General features: G+C 33.1%; 1 protein-coding gene across 1 annotated transcript in view; it reads right to left on the reverse strand.

The window, feature by feature from the left end:
- Nucleotides 1-3,957: 3,957 nt before the first annotated feature.
- The window catches only part of LOC111057022 (transcription factor SOX-4-like), a 148,605-nt gene continuing 125,732 nt past the window's right edge, over nucleotides 3,958-26,830 (reverse strand). The window contains exon 5 of the mRNA XM_039421134.1: nucleotides 3,958-6,555. Within this exon, the coding sequence (XP_039277068.1) occupies nucleotides 6,361-6,555 (195 nt within the window). The 3' untranslated portion in view covers nucleotides 3,958-6,360. The remainder of the gene's footprint in view (nucleotides 6,556-26,830) is intronic.

Here is a 26,830-nt window from a genome sequence, read left to right on the forward strand (position 1 = left end):
TTTGTCATAATTACGTAGTGAATCTTCATCAGAGTTCAAAGTTTTAAAAAGTAAGTTAGATTGATTTCAAACTCGCAGCCTTGAGTCATAAGTCACTTGCGCTACTAATTTATGTATTAAGCTACGGAATCACTTGAGGAGAACTCAGTTTCATTGGCCTTCTATAGTGCTACGTGAACCTTGAATTCCAAATTGAACTAAATCATATTTATGAATTAATTACAATGAATTGATCAATGAAAATAAAAATAAGCAATCTTCGGTAAGTTCGGAATGTTCATGTAAAATGCAAGTTGATCAGTTCATTAGTAATAATGCGTCATTTGTGTATCTCCTATCCCGTACCGTACAATAAAGCTGCGTTTACACCAAATGTATTAACAAAATGTTTATTTCTCCGTCTTTATAGACTCTATTAGATTGAACGGAACTTGACAAACACATATTTATGCTCATCATGTGTATGATAAGGTAAGTTCAATCTAATAGAATCTATAAGGACGGAAAAATAAACATTTTGTTAATAACTTTGGTGTAAACGCAGCTTAAGCCATACCGTCATCTTAAAAAAAAAAAAAAAAAAAAAAAACCGTATTCTTCTTTTTATAATATTATAGAAGATAGTGAGGACCACGTCATAGTATTCATATTTATTTATTTATTCATATTTATATAATGACAGTATTATTTTGTTTAACTACCTAACATTGGTGTTGCTATCCTTGTCTATCTTTCGACAAAGCAGATAGCGCTACCCTTTTCCAACTCCGTAACGTTGCCAGATAATTTTTTAACAATGAAATATATATTCAACAGAATATTATCTAATCTCAATTTTAAAAATCCATTACTACATAATTATTCAAGAATATAATTTAGTATTCTTAACAAGAATGAACAGTTAATAATATATTTCATCAGATATACCGGTATCAAATATAGTTTATAGAAAGCACTGGTAAGGCAGAGAATAGGCAACACTGTTCTCTCATCTTTTCCTATTGCGAAACCTATAACGTGGACCGCACTAGAGGCAACGGCCTGAAAAATTGCAAAGAATGTACAAAAACAGAAACTGATTGGATTTTTAATGAACGTAAGTTATTATTATTTGGTCATGAATTTCTGTCACAAAATGTTCTAATGAATTACTATACTAGTCTATATTCTATATATATAAAAGCGAAATGGCACTCACTCACTGACTGACTGACTCACTCACTCACTCACTCGCAGAACTAAAATTTGGAAGGTATGTTCAGTTGGCCCTTTAGAGGCGCACTAAGAACGGATTTGGAAAAATTTCCAAAGATACGCCCAAAATCTGCATTTCTCCAGCGTCTTTTTGGTTTTTCTCAGATTTATCGAGAACAAATGAACAGAAATTGTTCAAATTTAGTACAGAAGCTAAGCTAGGGTGTAATAATGTTGTGTTAGAAGGAATTTGAAATAACGCTAAAGATACGCCCAAAATTAGCGTTTTTTGCGTTTTCTCAGTTCTTTCATCAAGTAATAGACAGAAAATGTCCAAATTTTAGACAGAGGTTTAGGTAGGGTCTAAAAATGTTTTGATGAGGTGACTTTAATATTTCATCAAAGATACGCCCAAAATCAGCGTTTTTCTCAGCTTTTCTGCGTTTTCTCAGTACTTTGACTCTCTGATGGAATGAAGCATGCCCAAATGAAAAATGCAGGCGAGCGAAGCGAGCCCGCTGATCTCATTTCTGGATGACCCAGTCCGGGGTCCAGGGGGCGGAGCCCCCTGGCTAGACGGATATGGCGAGCGAAGCGAGCCTGACGGCTAGTAATACTATATTAGTACGTTATGATGAACTATAAAGCAGCTGCTATTGGTAGTTGAATCTATTTTTTCATTCTGGTGAATTTAAAGATAATTTTATCAATATTTTGGGTCATCTCGCTCACTCCAGTGCTAAAATCGTCGCTATCCCGTGTGAGGGACAATTTACAATTTATAATTTTAAATAATTAACGGTCTACCCGTGTGAAGGCCATGATTCGCACCAAAAATTATACCAGATCGAAAAATGCAAATTCAACTAATTTTCAATGAAACATTTTATTAGTTGATGATACAATTTTAAGTGGGTAGCCTATATAATTTAAATTGAGGATTATACACATAAATACAACTGTACAATAATTAATTAAACTTAATAATAATAATAATTGTATGTTACAAAAACATGACACTTTGATTTCTTACAATCTATTAAATTTCATTCTCACTGAATTCTATTCCAAAAATATGCAGATTACACGTTCATGTCCACACTCTTCCACAAATAATTTGATCCGATCATTTCAATATCACTCTTAAAATAATCCTATTTGATAGATACATCACATTTTCAATAAAATTTGAAATGCACTTATTAGCTAAAACACTCAGCAGTATCTCACTCATCTTACATCTAACATGATACCTAATTTTAATCGTCTTGTATGGGTACTAGAAGCATGAGAAATAATCACATATTTTTTATAATACGAGGTATTTGAAATACAATTTCAATACATTCGACCCAATAGTACAACGTACAAATTATTTTCGTCAAATATATCAAGAATAAATTCACGTTTGAAATTTTCATAAACTATGTGAAGCAAATTTGAATACTTGTTTTGATATATAATAAAAAGTAACTTACGCACCTATTCTAAAAAAAGCTATTTAATTTTGAACAAATCTTAGATTGAAGTTCGAAAAATCATGTAGACCTAGGCATGATAGATACATAGAATATCTTCTCATTATATTCAAGACTTTATTACAAAAATACAAATAATAATTTTCAAAGCCAGTAGGCTATTAAATAGCAGGGAATCTTACCAGAATAACAGGGTATACTGAGCAAATAAATTTGAGCTAACTCCATTTGCAAAAAAAAAAAAACTGTTAAAACTAGGTCCTACTTAAACGAATATGTCAAATAAACTGAGAAAATATATAACTATTGATTGTTCAATGTTCAAATCATGTAGATAGTACTAGCCTATCATTTATTATTAAAATATTGATAAGTACTAACATGATAATCATTTTTCGGAGAGTGAGAATTTCAGTGAGTTATGCAGTAGATAGAATTTTTGTCAGGGTTTATAAACTCGGAAGTATTTTAAAAAACAGATTCTAGACAACAGGTCTACAGAGTTTTTCTTGATAATCTCTGTGAATAGTATTAATAATTCTTCATATTTACTCATCTCACTTTGTTTTTAATAAAACATTATTGCTTACTTTGATTATTAATAATTACGTTATGTTTACATAACATAATTTATATTGCATTATTTGTCGAATTAAATTTCAAAATGTGTGTAGGTAGTGAATTTGATTATGAATGAATAATTAATAACGTTGAGTAATCAAATCCATTGCATATAATTATATTCCTATCCAGTGTTGCATAAGATATTTGGAAATCACAACTTTATTTTGAATAATCATTCAGCTATCAACTAATCACTAGGATGAAAGAATTTTAATAGGCTAATTAATGGACCGAATTTTGTCAAGGAAAAAAAGTTGAAGAATTTCCAATCAAATATGAAGAAATTTATATTTTATCAAATTGTTTTGACTAGAGTCAATGTGTTAAGTCCACTGAACGAAAACTTGTTGTATATTATTATGTGGTGTGTTCATTATTCTATTATTAGATGTGATCATCCTTTTTAGGGTAATATGATTTTGACTCCGATTATTTAAACAGAAAAGCAAAGAAGCAGTTGATGAATAAATTCATGGCTATAGGATAGTAATTAGACATTTTCATAAAACTTCATAAATTTATGATATTATAGTACACTATGGTTTCATATATTTTCATTTAAAAAACTGGGAAATTTCCATGGTTATTATCAATGCACTGTGAATACTTTGTGTGTTTCCTCAATAATAATAATAATAATAATAATAATAATAATAATAATAATAATAATATATATTATAGTCAATAAGATAATTTTATTGAATTACATTTTCTATGGAATTGAATGACCTCCACAGACAGAAATACTGGATTTAATCCGTATCCCAACAGAGAGAACGTTTGAATTTGTTAATAGTAATATTATGTGTTTAATAAAACGAAGCTCAAAATATGAAGAAAGAGTGGAAATTTATGGTTAGGGAAACTTATTACTTCACTGCAAAAAGTGTTCATATTTAATCCTCATGTTCTAGGTATCCTATTTATAGTATCGTTTTAGCATTTGACCATAGATGGAAAAGATTCTTGTCATTCACAATAGATTTTGATGTCATTGTGAGAAGGCACTAAAGAGTATTTTAAAGTATATAAATCTTTCAAAAACACTGCTGAGTGAGTTATTATTAATAGTTTAGATTCTAAATAAGTTCTATGAACTTCGATTTCCATGGAACATGGAGAGTGTCTCAACAATATTTCTACGTTTTGGAAAATTCCAACATTTTGGTCTTAATTAAAAAATTATTGTGCTTATAAAAAAACAGAATGAACCTGTTTACTAGATTAACGGGTTTATTGTTATCGCTAATATATTCATTTATGCATGTAATGGTTTTTCTGCGCCATTCATTCTGGCTTGGTTATTTTCATCTGAATCGATTTGAATATTATGGTGTATTTTAGGATAAATACACGAGTGAAGCAAAGCAAGAAATTAGGGTGACTTTTGAAAACTATAGCATACTATAACAATCTGAGCATATCTTTCTTATCTAAGGCCCCTTGTTATAGTTCATCTTATATGTACATTTTTAATTGAATTTAAAAGTTTCATTCCCTATCAAATCTACTAGCGTATCTTATAGGCTACATCCAAAATTTCCAATAATCATTATTCATCAGCCATAGAAATTTGATGTGTTGGGACACCAATACGCCAGTGAGACACTAATGGTGTCTCAGCGGTGGCTTGGCTGTCGATCCGATTGAGATACCAGCCGGATACTATAGACCTACTGGTGACTGCCCACTAGAACCGCTGCTGTCCCTGGTGTAATGAAAGCGATGGGAACGCAATTCGCTCGGACACTTTATGTCCGGCATCCAGCCTGGTGTTCTAATGTATTACGGGCATGTGGACAAAGCTTACATAAAGTGGAATTGAGTGGTGATGATTAAATTTGCATCTTGCAAATCAGAATGTAAGGATAATTAACTTATTAAAGCATGATTGAATTGAAATTCAATTCCACAAATAGTTATAATTAAAGGAAAATTATTATCATTTTTCATAAAAATATTAAATCTCATCAAATTTTCTACAAACTATTATAATTATATGCCGAAATGGATTTTTATGAATGAATTTGTCTTTAAATCTAAATCATATGAATAAGGCTGATCAAAATTGATGTTTCATTTTTGAATGAATTATAGAAGACAGCAGCATCAATCTTTCCATATTAGAGAGTATTTGCGTACTTGGTACCACATCAGCAGTTGAAAAAACTCAATTTTTTAGGGTTTTAGTCGGATTTACAGATTAGTAAATTCAAATGAAAATTGTTCTCAATTGATAAAAAAATTAAAAATTTCACACATCAAGAAGAAACCCAATTATCGCATTCCTTCATAATAACCGGTTGAGACACTCCAACATTCTATGGAATCATTTCATTTATTGTCATCATTATAGTGGTAACTAAGCGCGACCCAATAAGACTGCAGTGCTGACTGCAACACTGAGCTAAATACCACAAAGCTAACTGGGGGCTGATAATATTCCAGAAGTGTTCTCTGTTCTGTCTCATCTTGTTCAGTCGGCAAGAAGTTAAGGAAGATTCCCAAACGCTCCTTAGGTACTATTTGAAACTTTTGAATAGAGAAAATGAGTTTGACAAAAAACACTCGATGATATTAGATTGGACACAGTGCTGCATCAAGTGGAGCTAGTTTAGTAGACTGCGACCACAGAGCTCTAGAGGTAGCACTGATTAAGAAAGTAGCGTCCCATCTAATTTTTAAAAATGGTTTTCCAATACCATTAAATTGTATCCAATTGTTTCTACCTGTCCTCACATTATTTCCAACCTAAAATACTTAGGGCCATATACACCTTCTCAGTTCAAGAGGATATCGATCACCTGTTGGTTTAAACCAGGAATAAAACACATAATTATGATGTTACTATATCCTCATGTAAACTTAGATTAATGTTACACACAGGTTATGCTTATGGACCTAAGATACCGCCTAAAGCTCGTTCGGAAATCATCCTCAACTTCTAGCAAACCAAGCAAAATTAGACACGACTATTGTCTGATATTGTAGCCTTTCCAGTGCTACCTCCAGTTCTTATTTAGCTCAGTGGCCTGCAACAGGTGACAGGCCGACAGCAGAGTTGTTATAAAGAGCCGAAGAAGCGTTTTCCACGTGTCAGCAGCATGCTAACAAGCATCACAGAGAAGAGGAAGAAGAAGAGAGCCATGAGTGACGTCACAGCGCGACACCAGCAGCGCTGACGTTTGCTTTGCTTCAGTTTGCGCATGAGCAGCTCGGCTTGATGGGCGTCCAGGGTGAAGTCTGGACCACGGCACATCTGAAACACACATAAAATGCAAATTGAATTTTAAAGTGTAATCACCTTATTCTGGCTGAGTAACTGGGAGGAAAATTATCGAACCTTAACAATTTCTTTCTTTAATTCAGATGAATGAATATTCCTAAATATTTTTCTTCTAAATACAAATAAAATTAGTAAACATTTATTTTTATAACCTGACGATGGTGTGATCACCGAAACTAGTAGTTACATTACAATTTGTATTCTTGTTTTTTAATATTTTTTCAATTTTAAAGGGTACTATAATTCTATTTTATAAATAAAAGTAAGTAGCCCTGAATTCATACATTTCAAATAAAATAGCATGCTCCAAAATGAGGTTGAACATCACTTCCAGACAATATCAAATGAAAAACTAATAATACAAAAAATTAATAATTCATTTTAAGAGATTAGTAAATTGAAAATGGTAACTTGATAAAAATATTATTGGAAACTTGCATTTTTTGAATTACTACCAAGAAACATTCACGATAACACACTTTAAATGAGTACAGTTTATATTATTTTATATTATCTTCCATTTGTGTAGGAATACTTTCTAAAAATGGGTCTAGAACAAAATTATTCCCACAGGACATAAGAGTATATAGGCTTGTACGAGTACGAGTAAGTCTAGGCCTAGCTTATAATCATTGTATTATTCATATTTCTTAGTTGAAACAGAACAGTATATATTGTAATATTACATTTTCTCGATTAAAATCGAATGTTCAATTCGATATTTCAAAATATTTAAAACTTGATAGCAAATATCGGTGTACTAATCGATATGCGGACTTAACTTTTAACTGGGAATTTATCAGATACATTTGTGTTGACTACTGTAACAAAGTTCTATTTTTGAATTAAAAAATAATTTTAAACAACATAAAGGGTGAATAAAATTTCAAAACAGTTTTAAAATGAAGTTTTATTGAGTATAATAAGTGAAACTGGTAAATTCGTATTTTTTATTACTTGGCAATCAATGCTATGGTGGTTCCCCACTTTGAAGCTCTAGACATTATGTGTCTCAGGCATTTCTCTCAAATTTTTAATGGCTGGCTTATGTTAGGAGTTTTTGGCTGCTGTTGAAATTTTCCCAAATAATAATTGACAGTTAAGATGTTTTATTTGTGATCTGAATGTTTTTGTAAAGTTTATTGATGTTATTGAACATACGTGAAATGTAGATTTCAAATTTTCTTTTCATTTTCTCGTTTAATGTTGAAAGCCATAAGCCTGTTTTGTTACCTGTAAACGATAGATAAGTATTCTTAATTTATAAGTTATATATTTTGATCTTGATTTGAAACAATAATTTCTGAGTTTTTGTGAAAGCTTTTGAACAGATCAAACATATTTTTAACCTCAATCATGTTCAATCTATGTTCGGTCCATGTATGATTATTTGCTCTGGTGTAAACTGAAATTTTCGAATCATTTTTAAAAACTATAATTTGATTTGCTCTGAACTGGATTTCTTATTCATAGGCATTAGATCCATTCATGATTTATCAAGATTTTAGCATTATTGGAGCCGATGACTTTCCCACCTGATAGGTGAAAGCTATCCAACCTATTAGGATAAAATTGGTAGCACGCCAATATAGTTCAGTACCGGTGTGTCAAATACAGAACCACCTATTGTATTCGAGAGAAACTTCTGTTTCAGGTTCCATCATATATATTTTTTACAATAGAAGTACTTATTCAATACTAACATTATATTTTCAGTTCAGTTCCAGAAAATAATTTTCCAACTCATAGTGATTTCGTTCACAAAATATTCAATCAGAATTGAAAAATACTCTATCTTCATACAACATGGAACAAAAGAATAATATTACAAAAAATCCACTCTTATACAGTAGCAGTAGCCTAAATTTATCTTTGATGATTGCCTGATTATGTGATCAGTGATAATGCAAACTTGAATTGGATATGGTTCGATACTCAAGAAAATAGTAGAGTAGCCGAATAAACATAATTTACACAGCAATTTATTAAAGTAGGTTGTTCAAGTCATTATTTCAACGATCTGTGAAATTGATTCACTAAAGCCCTCATTTTCAAATTCTAAACTAAAACCAGCCCAATCATTTTTGAAACGACCAGTTTTATTGGTGTAATGCACACTTCGCTTGACAGTATTCACACTTTAAGACAATTTATGTGCTAATGGTTCAAATTTTACTTTGGAAATGAAGTCTAACTGTCTGAGCTCCATTATCCTTACACAATAGGCGATTATCAGGCTCAGGCATAACTTCATAAGAATGCTGAGTATCAAATTAAAAAGCTATCTGAGAAAATTCGCATTTTTCATTCATGAAATCAAATTAATTTTATGAGTGTAATTTCATTACAAGCAGGTTTCCAATTCTCTCCACCTGACTAGCTGAAAAACCGACAAGACGTCTTTTCCTAGAAACTTGATACCCTACTTTAGAATTCACCCAGGCTACTTTAGGCAACCAGTCCTACTTTTAAGAAAGGACTTCACCCAGCCTATAAACAAAATTGAGAAATTCGATGTATTATCAAAATAGCTTTGATGAGATATCAATGATATCTGATTCTATAAGAAAAATAATCTATTCTTAATTTTATTACAATTTAATTGATTGAAGAGTTTTGTTTTAATAATACAAATCTGGTAAGAATCACACACTACTTTTCTTCCCGCGAATAAAATAACTATTTCGTAATCTCATCTATTTTTATGCTTCTTTCGGTGCAGAGACCTTGAGGTTCCTCCACCTCGCCTTTTTATTATAAAAAATTGATGGAGCTATGGATACAAAAATCTGGTGTGGCGCACTCACACAACTTTCCTTGCCGTTATAAAAATTGATCACCTGACGCTAGTGTTCACGCGCATCTCAAGTCTACTATTCAAAAATCTGAGCCAGCTGGTGACAGGACAATAACGCTGGAGACACACGAGGTCTGCTATCTCTTCATAGTGAATGATTTAATAGAATCAACAGTTTGCAATTGATTAATCACATTTTCTCGAACTTAAAGCTTATTTTCAATTTTAGGTGAAAATGTTACTGAACATTAATTGTAGAGATTTTCATGCTCAATCTTTTCCACTTGAAATTTTTGTTTAAATTGTATCTGAAGCCTAATAATAATTATTGGGAATCTTAAATCAAACTTTGCATAGATGAGGCGCAGCTCCTGATATTTTTACAGATATGGGACTTGGTGCAGTTGATAGAGCTTATCAATGACTATTCTAGGTATAAATTTGATCAAAATCGTTGGAGCCGTTTTCGAGAAAATCGCGAAAAACCCTGTTCTTGACAACATTTTTGCCATTTTAGTCGCCATCTTGAATTGCATTTGATTGAAATTGTTCGTGTCGGATACTTATAGTGTAAGTACCTTAAGTTCCAAATTTCAAGTCATTCCGTTAATTGGGAGATGAGATATCGTGTACACAGACGCACATACACACACACACACAACACACACACACACACACACACACACACACACCACACACACACACACACACACACACGCACACGCACGCACGCACACACACACACACACACACACACACACACCACACACACACACACACACCACACACACACACACACACACACCACACACACACACACAACACACACACACACACACACACACACCAATACCAAAAACCACTTTTTTGGACTCAGGGGACCTTAAAACGTATAGAAATTTACAAATTGGGGTACCTTAATTTTTTCGGAAAGCAATACTTTCCTTACCTATGGTAATAGGGCAAGGAAATGAAAAATATGTACATCAGTACAAAATGATGGACTATAATTATACAGTTACTATAAAAAGATTCATTCACATAGTGGTAACGTATATCATACACTATGAGCTAGATAATCAGATGAGAAGATGATGCCACCAAAGCAAGAGATTTTAAGCAAGATTTTTAAAAGAAATAGTAATTTACTGTATCATGAGAAATAATAGTAAAAGTAGGTAGATCGGGTAGTACTATAGTAGGGGGCCACATTATGATGCCAGTACTGTATTGTTTAACATTGGTGTTCTTATCCTTGTCTATCATTCCACAAAGCTTCTTCAACAATAGAGAAATATAATTAATTAACAAAATAATCAATATCAATTATTGAAATTCATTATTTAATCATTGAACAATATACTATTTTCTTGATGAATAAAATATAATTTACTATTTCAAGCAAAAATTAACAGTTAATATTACATCAGATATTCTATACCATTATCAGCTATTCTATGGAAGGCAGTAGCAAGGCAGAGAATTGGCAACGCTGTTCTCCTAACTTTCTTCACTGCCATTATAACGTGGACTTCACTATAAAAGCGAGATTACTTCAAATAAAATTGAATTATTCTCATTAAAAAAAACTTGTAGGAAAAAATGAATTATGAATACGGTACTATTATAACTACAGACTGAAAGCAACTGAAATTCTTACGATAATACTTGAATATAATCCTAAAAAACAGTGTTTTAGACATTTTTGAAAGTTTGACATTTGGACGATTCCGGCAAGTTATAGGCTATTCAGTTCCGTAGAATGGAACCAGACTTCCAATTTGCGATTGGATGATGGCTGATGGCTGTGGCAGCAGGTGAAGCATGTTATCAGCATGGCTGACTGAGTGCCGTGTGCTGGGATGACCTCCACAGTCAGACCTGCAGACGGCCAAGTTCGTGAGAGTGCAACCATAATCAACGTTATCAGAACCGCCATCATCTCTCAACCACTACGTAACCGTTTACAGCTGGCGATCTGGGTCCACCACGTGTAGCTTTAAGAACGTGTAGGCCTACGTTTAGGAGATTGGCCGTTTTCACACTGACTTACCGATTGTCGGCCAACATTTATATTTATCGGTCAACACTCTGAATAATGCGTCCTTCGATTGGCTAATTGTTACCAACATCTGACTATCAGCCAATCAGAGGACAATAAATTATTCTGAGTGTCATCACTATCATCATCATCATCATACATCAGGGAATAGGGCTGGTAAAGCCTGTTCCGGTGTCCACCGCTTCCTCGGTCTTCTGATGTTTCTTTTTCCATCCAACTGCAACTTCCATGCTTGTAGTGGAAGACGCGTTGGTGACATACGACACAGGTGATATGTCTACTTCAATCTATATTGTTTTATAATTTAGCTAGTGATTGCACATTGCACTCATTTCGGATTGTTTCATTATCTATGTGATTTTGTCTCGAGTATCCTTGAATGCTACGCAGATTTCTGAGTGTTGGCCGATAAGTTCAATATGGGCCGATAATAGGTAAGAGTAAATCGACCAATGTTATACTGAATACAGCAGGTGATGGAGAGGGAAAAATCAATCTCCCAATAATCAAATGTATTTTGTACCAATGTGTACTGAGAATGTAGATATACTTACACACTTAAGCAGTTGTAACAATTAATTATGTGCAATGTAGACAAATCTTACTGACACGTTTTGTTGATTAGAACAATGAACATAATTATTCAAAATAATGGATAGAATGAAATATCATGTACATTATCAAGAGTCCCAATAAGAAGAATAGACTAGCCTATATTGTATGGTTCAAGATGTAACTGGGTACCGTATAATAGTTGGCTATTTAGATCAATAGAAATATTATATTTCAATATAAGTGTTCGACGGAATATTCATATATATTCATACACCTTGCCTATTTTGTTCGAATGGAACAGTTCTTATCGATAAAATTACCAAGACTTATTCGGGTAACACGATATATTATTCTATACAATTCAAATCTCTAAATGAATGAAAGTAATGTAGGCTCTAAGTCAGAAGAACTATTATCATAATATTGACAATAATTGAATATATCAGTACTACTCTAGTAGTACTGATATAGTACTGATATAGTACTGATATAGTACTGATATAGTACTGATATAGTACTGATATAGTACTGATATAGTACTGATATAGTACTGATATAGTACTGATATAGTACTGATATAGTACTGATATAGTACTGATATAGTACTGATATAGTACTGATATAGTACTGATATAGTACTGATATAGTACTGATATAGTACTGATATAGTACTGATATAGTACTGATATAGTACTGATATAGTACTGATATAGTACTGATATAGTACTGATATAGTACTGATATAGTACTGATATAGTACTGATATAGTACTGATATAGTACTGATATAGTACTGATATAGTACTGATATAGTACTGATATAGTACTGATATAGTACTGATATAGTACTGATATAGTACTGATATAGTACTGATATAGTACTGATATAGTACTGATATAGTACTGATATAGTACTGATATAGTACTGATATAGTACTGATATAGTACTGATATAGTACTGATATAGTACTGATATAGTACTGATATAGTACTGATATAGTACTGATATAGTACTGATATAGTACTGATATAGTACTGATATAGTACTGATATAGTACTGATATAGTACTGATATAGTACTGATATAGTACTGATATAGTACTGATATAGTACTGATATAGTACTGATATAGTACTGATATAGTACTGAATGGATCTTGGTAATTTTATTGATAGAAACTGGATGATGATCATCATCCCTACTGTCATTCTCCTACTTATTATCCTTACTGACCTACTGAAATAATTATATTCTCTATAATTCTTATTATATTTCTATTATGATCTTATTTCTATTATGATCTTATCATCATCATCATCATCATCATCATCATCATCATCATCATCATCATCATCATGCATCATGGAAAAGGGCTGGTAAAGCCTGTTCCGGTGTCCACCGCTTCCTCGGTCTTCTGATGTCTCTTACATCCAACTGCAACTTCCATGCTTGTAGTGGAAGACGCGTTGGTGACATACGACACAGGTGACATGTCTTCTTCGATCTATATTGTTTTATAATTTTAGCTAGTGGTTGCACATTGCACTCATTTCGGATTGTTTCATTATCTATGTGATTTTGTCTCGAGTATCCTTGAATGCTACGCAGATTTCTGAGTGTTGGCCGATAAGTTCAATATAGGCCGATAATAGGTAAGAGTAAATCGGCCAATGTTATACAGAATACAGCAGGTGATAAAGAGGAAAAAATCAATCTCCCAATAACCAAATGTATTTTGTACCAATGTGTACTGAGTATGTAGATATACTTACACACTTAAGCAGTTGTAACAATTAATTATGTGCAATGTAGACAAATCTTACTGACACGTTTTGTTGATTAGAACAATGAAAATAATTATTCAAAATAATGGATAGAATGAAATATCATGTACATTATCAAGAGTCATGTCCCAATAAAAAGAATAGACTAGCCTATTGTATAGTTCAAGATGTAACTGGTTACCGTATAATAGTTGGCCATTCAGATCAATAGAAATATTATATTTCAATATAAGTGTTCGACGGAATATTCATATATATTCATACACCTTGCCTATTTTGTTCGAATGGAACAGTTCTTATCAATAAAATTACCAAGACTTATTCGGGTAACACGATATATTATTCTATACAATTCAAATCTCTAAATGAATGAAAGTAATGTAGGCTCTAAGTCAGAAGAACTATTATCATAATATTGACAATAATTGAATATATCAGTACTACTCTAGTAGTACTGATATAGTACTGAATGGATCTTGGTAATTTTATTGATAGAAACTGGATGATGATCATCATCCCTACTGTCATTCTCCTACTTATTATCCTTACTGACCTACTGAAATAATTATATTCTCTATAATTCTTATTATATTTCTATTATGATCTTATTTCTATTATGATCTTATTTCTATCACAGTATCTTTAAATTCTCCAAAATTATCACCAATATGAATGAATTTATAAAAATCCTCTAAAACGCTTTATTATTACGTTTTGATGTGGTTTGTTACCCAAATATTTTCAATAGATAATGCTCAATTAATGTTTATTCAAAAAATTGAATCCTCTTCTATTTGATTATTGCCTCCTATTCGTGCTGTATTCAAGGCTACCACTTTCCTCAGTCTGGCATGAAGCGGGCTTACCTGGTCGGTCAACAGTCTGAACCTACTAAAGCAAAGCAAAGCAGCGATCATTACATAACACACACACACAGCCAACACTTAGTAGTCTCCTCTTTCTTTGGCCGACTCTTCCACTACGACTACTACCTGTTACATAAAAAGAAAGTCCATTATCCACTTGGTCGTTTAGCCTTGAACAGAGAGACAAAGTCCAAGCCGAACTCTCCACAGAGTAACCTTACACGATCCATGAAGAGTTGGTACTCTCTGTGCTTTATTTACACCTGTTATACAGCACAGCCCATTGAGCACGATTCACTCGACCAGTTTCGAGTGAAAGAAAAATAATTGAAAAAGGTCCTGAAGGAATTGAATAGGTGGGAGAATTATTAGCTACCGAAGTCATTGTAGTCCCCAACAATCATGCTGACGAATTTGATGGTGCAGTAATTGACGAACAAACTTTATAAGCAACTTTAATGACATTCTAATGTACAGAGCTCCAGAAGTGTTTAAAGTGCAGCACCTGCTCCTACAAGACTCGCTCTCAATTATGGTTTCAGGATTATGAATTACCTATTCTTGAAGATAAGAATCTACAGGATATATATAAATTTTCGAAAATAGATATTATATTCTGTGAGGAGAAAGTGCAGATATATAGATTTGTTGCGTAGTCCTACAATTTTTACTTCAATAAAAATTGTTGAAAATGACCTGAGTGTCGAAACTAGTTGTTGAACTATTTCAAAGTTTTTAAAAATAAAGGTTACTTCAAGATTTTTATATTGTTTTTATTAATCCAAAATGTGAATATAATTGGATTAATTTATTGACTCATATTCAATATCACAACTCACATAGCCCGTATTATCAGATAACTTATAGCTTGAATCGAGTAATATTCAATGAAAATTAACAAGAGTCCTGAGAAATTACAACAGCCATGTAAAAGAAGTCAGCTCACACTTGATATCGGTTTTGATTTCATAGAGCTTTCAAATTCTTAATGAGAATCATTTACGATTCATTGTTGTCATAATTTCTAGCTTCTACTTCAATTTGATGGGTGATATAAAAATTAGCCTTTGCATTTTTTAAAACAGTTAAGCTATCAAAATTTATGGTTTATTTGCGCTCTCTCAAATCCAAAATGAAATATCCAAGGCAATGGCATTGAAGCCAATATCTTTGTGGGCCAGGATAGCCGAATCGACTTGGGCGTTGCATCCTTCAGTCTGCTAGTGCTACCTGGTCGCAATCCCATCGAATAGGCATGGACGTCACCCTCGCACTTCCACAGAAAAAAAAAGCTCATGTGAGCATCATCCGCAAAAAATCAGAAAATAAAAATATAATACGATCCAGAATCAAAGGACGTAAAAATGACTCAACATTTCTCATATAGAAAGGTCAATAAGTTATTAGAAGCAGTGGCGTAACGAAGGGGGGGGTCCAGGTTTCAACCCCCACCCATGAGCCCGAGAAAGGTCCAAAAAATCTAGATAGCACCCACCCCATCAAATTCCCATAGGTGGAGGAGTATAAGGAGACCCCCCATTTCGAAATCCTGGTTACGCTACTGATTAGAAGAATGGGAAAGAGGAATTGATTTAATATTACTTTCTTTGCATTTGACGCAATGGAATCTTTGTTTATGCAGAAGTGTTTAGCAACATTGAGTTCATCAAACTTAATCAGTTATACAATTAACACAATACCAGTAAACTGTAATGGAGCTGTGTGAATGGAGTCGTGATAGGTTATTGATTAGCAAAACTAAATGTTATTCTATTGTTAGTTTAGATATACCTTAAAACAAATACTGTGCATTTCGAAACGTTTATGCATGGTACCTGATTCTGCTAACCAGTTATGGTGATCCCTACCGTTGAATGGCAGATAGGTGCATGCAAACATATTGAAATGTAAATATACAGGATTGGTGAAAATTATGGAAACAGCTTGATATTTGTTTTAAAATGATAATTTGATAGAAGGTTTCATTTAATATCCTATTTAAATCTACTTTTCTGACGTTTCAAAACATTTGTTCTCAAATCCAAATTCATTTTATTGAATGGGGAGGTGGTCATGTGATACCTGATTCCGATACAGAATTTCAGGAGAACATGAATGGCGTAAACCGTACACCAAAACCAAAACGGTTTCATAAAGATAGTAATAAATCATACCCGAATGAAATAAATTGGTTCATTGAAAATCTAAAAAATCAGGTGTGGCGCACTCACTCAACTTTCCTTGCCGTTATGAAAATTTATCACCTGACACTAGTGTTCCCGCGCATCTCAAGTATACTATTCAAAGATCCAAGCCAGCTGGTGACAGGAAAATAACGCTGGAGAAACACGAAGTTTGCTATCTCTTCATAGTGAATGATTTAATAGAATCAACAGTTAAATAATAACATTTTCTAGGATTTCAAGCTTATCTTGAATTTCAGGTGGAAATGTTACTGAACATTAATTGTAGAGATTTCCATGATCAATCTTTTCCAATTGGAATTTTTTGTTTAAATTGTACCTAAAGCCTCATAATTGGGAATCTAAAATAAAACTTTGCATAGATGGGGCGGAGCTCCTGGAATTTTTACAGATATGGGACTTGTGGCAGTTGATAGAGCTTACCAATGACTATTTTAGGTATAAATTTGATCAAAATCGTTGGAGCCGTTTTCGAGAAAATCGCGAAAAACCCTGTTTTTGACAAGATTTTCGCCATTTTAGCCGCCATCTTGAATCGCATTTTATCAAAATTGTTCGTGTCGGATCCTTATATTGTAAGGACCTTAAGTTCCAAATTTCAAGTCATTCCGTTAATTGGGAGATGAGATCGTGTACACAGACGCACATACACACATACACACACACACACCCACACACACACATACAGACCAATACCCAAAAACCTTTTTTTTGGACTCAGGACACCTTGAAACGTATAGAAATTTAGAAATTGGGGTACTTTAATTTTTTTCGGAAAGCAATACTTTCCTTACCTATGGTAATAGGGCAAGGAAAGTAAAAAAATCAAAACTATTAAATTTCACTAATTTTGTGAACACTTGTGGAAACTAAACCTGAAACATCTCAACCTAATATCAAACAAATAATACATTTTTTCCGGAAAACATTCACTCCCATATTTAACACAGAACGAAAAAATTCTATTTGTCATATTTTCAATGAACTCATTTATTTCAGTTTTGTATATATATCACTTGGTTCTAGCGTAAAATATGGTATTGTAATTCCTCAATCCAATTTCCAATATACTTCATTAGACTTTTGATTTTTTTCTAGGCTACTCCACATCAACTTACAACTTAATCTAAGACTTTCATAGTTCAAGTTTCGTTAGTTAAAGTAACTAAAGTTAGTTAGTTAAAGTTTCAACTAATAATTCGACCTCGGCTTTTGGTATTTTGGTGGGGATTATTTTGTAAATGAGAATGAAACTGCAATCTAAGCATTCCTTTGAACATCTAATCTGATGAAAGTACGGTACCATACACTTCATAATGGAAACATGCTAATTCGCACAGTTCTAATTCCCATGATCCGTTATCAAACAATAAGTGAGGATTATTGTCAATTTATTGCATTTGTGATACGTTCAGACAGACAATGCACACAAGACACAGTCTCACGAATTATCCTCTCACAACAGTACAGTGGGTGGAATATTTCAATGTCGTCATTTCTAATTAACCCATGATAATTGTTGAGAATGCATTCACATCTTTTGTTGTGAGGTGAATGCAGAAAATTATCTAATTTAATCATTTGGACATCATAAGCTTCTTTTCCGCTACATGCTATCACAGAGGTTCACTCAGAAAGAATGATTTGTAACACATTTTTCAAAGATTGATCTGAAAATCAGTAATTGAGTTGCTAAATAATTGCAGCAATTCAATTGCATTCCTGTTTTTCATTAATTTGAACAAACAATACTTACACAATAGTGTTCACCCTGTGTTCCACAATTACTATTTTACATACAAATCCACAGTAGGTATTGTACTTTTTATCCTAGAAGTAAAACTTTTACTCGACAAGTTCAATTCATATTATAATCTGATTATCATATCAATTATCTATAATAATTAACAACAATCACACAATAATAAGTATTGCAATGCTCATTATAGTGGTTCCTACACAATAGAGGCTGTCTCCGATCTTCCAGCAATACAGAGTAAGTATGATAGAATAGTCTAGAATTGTGTACCCAATTTAAAGTTTTGAGTGAGTTTTAAACAGAATTTCCGCCATTTTTCCACCTACCATCCATACCCATCTTCATAAGAGTTTAAAACTATTATACAGAGTTTCCGCCATTTTTTTACTTACCATTCAGGTATCTTCTCAATAATATTAATAAGATCAGTGCCGGTTGCAAAAAAGCCGGTTGAATTTTAATCGTGATTAATTCCACGAGAACCAATCAGAGAAGCCGCCTTTTCAAAAAAGCCTTCTCTGATTGGCTCTCATGGAATTAATCATGCTTAAAATTTAATCGGCTTTTGTGCAACCGGGTCTTAGAGTTCAAAATCAACATTTGAACGATCTCTATTAATTCCTTATCCTCCTAAATAGAGGTTGCTTACATGATCAGGAAGTATCACTATTTTCATACTTAGTTCGTCTACTGAATGAGTGATTGAAATTGAAAATACAAAGACAAGGATGAAACGATCGTTAAATACACTGGCACACTATACACACTACTACATATTTCCACTCAAATAATAGTTGCCAGCGTCCCTAGAGTTCAATTATTTCCTCATCTCCTCAATTAGAAAATGAAATCAACATTGAACAGTCTACCAACTACCAACATTGAAACTATCTACAAACATCCAATTAAAAGCCACCTTCAAAGATTCAATCCTCCCATCTAATCAAAAATTACACATTCATGCTCCTCTTAGGTTCTTACAACTATATTTTTTCACAGCTTGGAAAAAAATAGTTCATCAGTTTAGAAATGAGTTTAAATTGAAAATTGAATTTTTCTTCTTTTCCAAACCCTTCTGCCACTTAGCGACGGGTGAAAATTGAATTCTATAGAGTCAAAACTGAAACGTCTATGAACCAAAATCAGTCAATAAAAATTAAAAAGGTTTCTAGGCTACACAGACTATATTCTCACTCAAGCCGAAGTCGCTGGCTGGCGTTTTGCCCTGAGTGCCTTATCACGTGATTGACGTGGCCTGTCACCGCATCTAGGTCTGTGGGTCCTACGGCCTTTCATTCACAGATTGCAGGCTCAACCGCCCCACTCATTTAGGTCTGTAGGCCTCTTATATAACCGATACCATAATTTAAATCGGCTTGTTGGATGCTTAATACTCACACACAGTCGCTCCATTTCATCAAGAGCTTATTCTACTTTCCTCCTTATTCATCTCTCTTACTCTCTTTTCAAACAATTGTTTTAACACTAATCCCCATACTACTCTGCTTTTCTCTTTCACTCGCTCTCTTTGCCACATCCTCTCACTCTATCTCTATCGGTTTCTATCTCTGTGGGTCCCTCTCTCCTGGTACAATTGTTTTGCCATTAAAGCCTACGCTCCTTTTGCACATTGTGGTGGTGCATAATAAAACTCCCCAATTGACGTTGTTATGTGATGATTTGTTGTTTGTAGGTACCTAATTCAGTTCACGTTCCATATCTTATATAAAGTGGTCTACATTAATGTTGCCAGTATTTTTTATGTTCTTGACAAATGTATTGTTTTTGGAAGTGATATGCAAGTGCTGTAGCTATAGCTATGCAGTTGTGATATAACTTTGAATGACTGCATGAGTTTAATTACAATGGTATGTGATAGAAATGAGCCTTCTAAATGATATTTGCAACCGATTTGAATTCTCAGTTAATTCTGTATTGATTGAAATTTTGATGTAATTATATTGAATCAATTTTGAAACTCAGAATTCTGACTAACCTTTTGCCATTTATTTAGATCAAGACGAACCCATTATCCATAAGCTATGTTGAGTACATCTTTCTGATCAATTTAGAAAAATTCTTCTAGGATGTTTGGATTGATTATTTCTGCTATTTTTCATATTCAGTTGACTAAACCAATCGTCCTAGCAGATGACTGAATCCTCCATAACAGAGTACAGTAAGATCTTTTCAATATAGAATTATTTGAAAATTCTGTCATGGTTGTGGGAATAAAGCTTTTTTGTTTCAGGAAGTGATGTCTACATGAAATATATTAGGTATTCGCGTGAGTAATGTGACGGATGATGATGAGATATGAGTGGACCTACAGATTGAGGTGGGTTTTTTTCAAGATGTTCGAAGTTTTTGAACGGGTACTATTATAGTCCACTAGACAGCTGATTTATGATGAATAATTCTATAGTCTGATTTTCACTCTAATATTGGCGTATGAAGGAGGCTCCTTTTACCTTTTATATTATCCTTGAAATGCAAAATTTCCAAAAACCTGTGCCTGACCTTTTAAAAGATGATAAAGAAGATAATTTTGAATAAAATTTAGAATTTAGAAATAGGCCGACACATCTAGAAAATACCTGAGTCTATACCTAATTCATGCAGGTGAACGGGCTAGAGTCAAGAAAACTTCAATTAATCTTGCCATGCCTGATTTAATAGGTTTAAACTATAGAATAACACTACAATTTGAAATAATTGAAAAATACAAACAGCTTCAATAAACATTGGCAACTAAAATCGAACAACAGAAACAACAATTTTATGTTACTTTGGTGACATTCTTCATCTGATTCGGGGGCGCATTACTATCCCCGATTAGATAGCATTACGTCACAAAACCAAACAATATCAGTCATCAAATAACAAGTTAATTTCAACATGGAATTACTCAAGAAAGAAAAGCCCGTTGAACCCAAATTTCGTCGATAGTAACCCATATAACCCATTTCATAATAATTTTGAATCCCCACTTTTGATTGACATTCTCGAATGAACCTTTGTTTCACTACACTGCACTTTCGTTGGTCTGTACGTTGCTTTATCGTCGGGGTTACAGTACCTTGTTTTTGGCGGTGAACTTTTACCGGTTGATTTGGCTTGACGGCGACGTCCTCTTACGTCCCTAGACCTGTCGTCTGAACGGGTGTCTTGAAGCGGTGTTACATAAAGTTGCGGAACCAAAGGGGTGGTACATGAAGTTGGTTTGGGGACACACATGAACCGCTTAGCGGTTATTTGAAGAAACAATTATTCGTACATGAAGAAGAAACACAATTAAATCTTTCAGGACATGGCACTACTAGAAAATTTAAACTTTAATAAAAATAAAACTAGCTCCTACATTAACTAATTATATAAACTTATAAACTTGCCCAAAAAGGGGGAAACATAGTGACTACATCTTTACTCTCGTAGTGCTCCTAGCAAAGTGTCCTCCAAAACGTAATCTGGTCTCGCGGCTGGGGAATCCCCCCACTACTGTATTTAGAAACAGGTCTCCTATTTGGCGAAGGGAATCAATTTGACCAATCGTCGCGTGGCTTCTAGAGCCTTTGGACCAAATAGTAACTGCAAAATCGGTAGTTTGTTATAATTTCAATGCTTGCTGTTTTCCAACTTATCGCACTTTATGTCGCGAAAGGAAGGCTAAGTTTTAGAGATAATTCCATAATCTACATTCCTCGACGACTCGGAGCCACAATTTTTAAATATCTATCATGGGAAACTCGAAGTCATGGCCGTTCATAATAGAGAGAGAAAATAATTTATTTCGCTAACTCACTTACAATAATGGCTCTAGTCTATTGCGTATTGAATTTACTTTTATAACTTGGGAAAAGGCCTGAATTAAAAAGAGTGCCCGGCACAAACCTTGTAAATACGTCGACGCTCAATTTAAAAAGGAACATACCTGTCAAATTTCATGAAAATCTATTACAGCGATTCGCCGTAAAAGCGCAACATATAAACATTTTAACATTAAGAGAAATGCCAAACCGTCGACTTGAATCTTAGACCTCACTTCGCTCGGTCAATTATATTTTTAAAGGATTCAGATCTTCAAATCAGAAGTATTTTGATTCTTGGGACTAGGCCTAGCTAGTAGTTAAATTATCGATAGCTTGACAGCTTGACCACAGAGCACAGAACCATTCGCTTCCTATTACCAGAAGCTGATTCCACAATATTCCAGTTTAGTGTTCAAGAAAGTTTCTGAGAGTAATGTGTGAATTTTTTAGAGTTCAATAATAATTGAAATTTTGTGTACGATGGTAAGATATCACTTGTTATAATATAACGTATTGGATAGTGATTTATAAATATTGCAGATTTAGTTTCAAAGAAGAAAGCTGGAAGTGTTAGCAATCCACGAATTAATTTAAATACTTACTCAATTATATTTCAATAACTATCTATAAAGGGTAATGAGTACCCAATATTAATGAATTGATTATGATCAGATTCTATTGTAGACTTGAAATAGTATGAGTACCACTTCACAATACCGGGACTGTAATATAAATGCTGAGAGTATGGGTGTGTGTAATAATAGCTAATATCGATAGAATAAACTTTCACTTATGTTAATATGCTATTGATCATTTTTCATTAGAGATTAGTAGAATTGATGTCAGCAGTAATGTGAAAAGAAGTCTCATACAACATTAGTGTTGTATACATGCAAATACAGACATAAATATGTAGAGATTATTTTTAAAACGCTTTACGTCATTCTTCGTTGAAGGGAGATTCAAAGTTAGCTATTTATGAATGAACTGGAAAGAGTAGTAAAGGTGATCTATAACTCAATCAGTCGCAATATAGACTTCGAACTGGATTCTTAACATCAAATAGAACCAAGTGACTGAATATTCATGAGAATGGATGAGATAAGATAGGAGATCTACTATAACTCAATCAATTAGGAGTTGAACCAAGGTGTTGGTTCTTTGTTGGAACCGGATTCTGAGAGTGAACAGCTTCCTTCCGTTTCTGAATGCACCAAGATTTAAATTTATTACAGGAATCTGAAGTCAGATACTAAACATTGAACTATGAACTTCTGCAGCAGCTTTTATGCCTATTATATAACACAACTGGCTCACCGTTCAATGACATTGATTTTAATCCCATAAAAATGCTGTTGAAAATTCGAGTTTTGGCTGGTTATGAAGTGAGAACGCAGCTAAGTGTTGGATGCTTCTGAAACTGTAAGTGAATGTTACTTTTTGAAAATGTAGTCATTTTCAATATTGGAAAAGATGACATTCCAAAAGTTTTATGTTTGTATGCTATTGGACCAGTGAGCTAATTTAGACCAATTCCTTCCACCGTGGAAATTAATTCTATTTCATGATTTGAATCAATGTTTCATTGATGATAACATCCATATTAGAAAGGTTAATGAAGTAGAATGTCTTGGGGAGGGTTCTATCGACAACATAGAGTAGTAATTTTATTATTATTACCATTACAATGATTAAGGGCTGAATAGAAATCATAAAAAGATTTGAGAGGACGCATGATAGCTTATTACTCAATTTAGTAATGAGTCAAATCAATAATTTATAAGAGTACTTATCCAAAATGAAAAGTCTTTAAACCAATGAGAAGAGAAAATGTCTAATTTTTTTCACACTAATAATTATTATCACCGAGCACTGTTGTTAGTGTTAAACCAGAGCAGCCACTCGCTAGCCGCATTTTGGTTGCTCGTTGGCTACCTAGCCCAGTAGTCAAAACGTGGCTATCCTACTCTAAAAACAAAACCCGCTGATGGTTGAGTTTTTCCTACCTGGTCAGGGGTGCCCAGCCCCCCAAGGGCAATATCGCATGCCCCCAATCCAAGTGTAATGCCTCCCAAATCAACCCAATACCCAACCCTTCAGTTTTTAGCATTAGTCAGTGTATGACAATTCACATCTTACATGCTAATGTTCCAAAGGACATTATTTACCTTTGGTCTTTTGGTGATGAATTCTTTCTGTTTTCATAATAATTTATTGTAAAAAATACATACCACCATTTCTTATCTTTTTCAGAATAGAAATAAAGTATGTTTTTATATTATTTTTGAGACTAGCAGTGCACCCGTTCTTTGTACGGGAGGACTAAAAAGTAGTGAACAGTTATTATAGTTTTTAATATTTATACAGAGTGATCCAAAATTTAAGTGCGAAACTTCGGAAATAGGTTCTATTGGTCAAAACGGAGAGAAAATAAATGTAGAATTTTTTTCCTAAAACGCTTCAAAGTTTTCCAACTGATCGCTATAAAAATCGGTAAATATGTTCAAATAAGAGAGATGAACTGTAGAAAAAAATTCATTTTTGTTCAATTCGAAAATTCAAAATGGCGGCCATTTTAAACTCTCAATCCAAAATTGCGGGAGAACGGCAATAAATAGAGAAATTTACCAAGAACAATTTTTTTTAAGGAAATTTTATTTACAATCAGTCAACAACAAAAAACTGAGAATCGGACATAGCATTACAGAGATACAATGAAATGTGAGGCAGCAAAACATGAGTATATCACAGTAAGCTATTAGAAAAAAAATATATAAAAACAAAATTGAATTCTAACACATGTGGAACATTTCTTGTAACTTTCGAAAAGCTGTTTTGTGTTAGAATTTAATTTAGTTCTTCATAAAAAAATGTCTAATAGCTTACTATGATGTACTCATGTTTTGCTGCCTCGAAACACACATTTAATTGTATCTCTGTAATGCTTTGTCCGATTCTCAGTTTTTTGGTGTTAACTGATTGTTAATAAAATTTCCTAAAAAAATTGTGCTTGGTAAATTTCTCTATCTATCGCCGTTCTCCCGCAATTTTGGATTGACAGTTTAAAATGGCCACCATTTTGAATTTTCGAATTGAACAAAGTAGAATTTTTTTCTACAGTTCATCTCTCTTATTTGAAGATATTTAACGATTTTTATAGCGATCAGTTGGGAAACATTGAAGCGTTTTAGGAGAAAAATTATTCTACATTTTCTCTTTGTTTTGACCAATAGAACCTATTCCCGAAGTTTGGCACTTTAATTTCAGAAAACTTTGCATACCAGTACATGTTTATCAAAGTACTAAGTTACATTACATCAGGAAAAGCTACATGACAAATATTTTAATAGGATATTAAAAGGTGAGTAAAGTAGGCTTTGCCTTTCTAAATTATCATAAATTTGGAACAGGTTGTTACTGATGTTGTCTTGTAGGTTGGTTGTATTTACTTTTACAGTACGTAATGTAATTTGAAAGAGTAAATAACAAAATTCTAACAAAATGTATCATTAAATGATTTGGTTTTTGGAATAATGGAATAAAGATATCATCTGAACAAGTAAATTTTGTAAATTCCATCTATTAATACCAATAACAACTTATACAAAAAAGAAAAAAAGTAATGAAACATTAAAATAATAACTTGATTACTGTGTTGTAAATATGGTGTAAATTTGAAAGATTGAAATTGGCTTCATTTGATACTTTTCTTAAATTTTTTGGAAGCAAAAAAAAGGTCCGATTGGCGGGCACTATTTTGTTCACTTTAACATTAGATATTGCAAGAGTTTTACAAATGATATAAATAGGCAATATATACCTCGATAAAACAAGAAGGAATTCTTTATACATTTACAAAAATAGTAAAATAATAATAATAATATTTTTCTAACAAAGCATAACCTCCACACTATCCAATGATTGAAGCCACTCTTTCACTTTTCTCTGCAATATGTATAATGAGTGGGATAAAAGACAATAAGGTGGTAACAAATTGAACAGTTTTGGTGCCAAATATGGAAAAGATCTACGGAAGGACTCCTTGTAAGGTCTTGGTACTTTAAATCGGTTCGTTGTTCTCAGGGATTGGCTATAGATATTCGCTTCCACACCAATATTACCACTTCTCATATAAAATATTCGGAGAACTCTAAAAACATATAAATGTCTCAATGGCATAATTTTCAAAGTCAAGAATAGTGTTCGAGATGGAAATCTTCTCCCTTTATGCATTATCACTCTTAAAAGCTTTTTCTGTGATATTATTAACGGTTTCACTGTAGTTATATAGGTACCTCCCCAGCATACCAGCCCGTATTGAAGTCTGGACTCCACCAGAGAAAAATACAGCATTCTTAAGACGTTAATTGGGCACATATAGCGTAGAAAATAGAATTTTCTCAGGGTAGATAT

The sequence above is a fragment of the Nilaparvata lugens genome, chromosome 2 (genome assembly GCF_014356525.2).
Source record: "Nilaparvata lugens isolate BPH chromosome 2, ASM1435652v1, whole genome shotgun sequence".
NCBI lineage: Eukaryota > Metazoa > Arthropoda > Insecta > Hemiptera > Delphacidae > Nilaparvata > Nilaparvata lugens.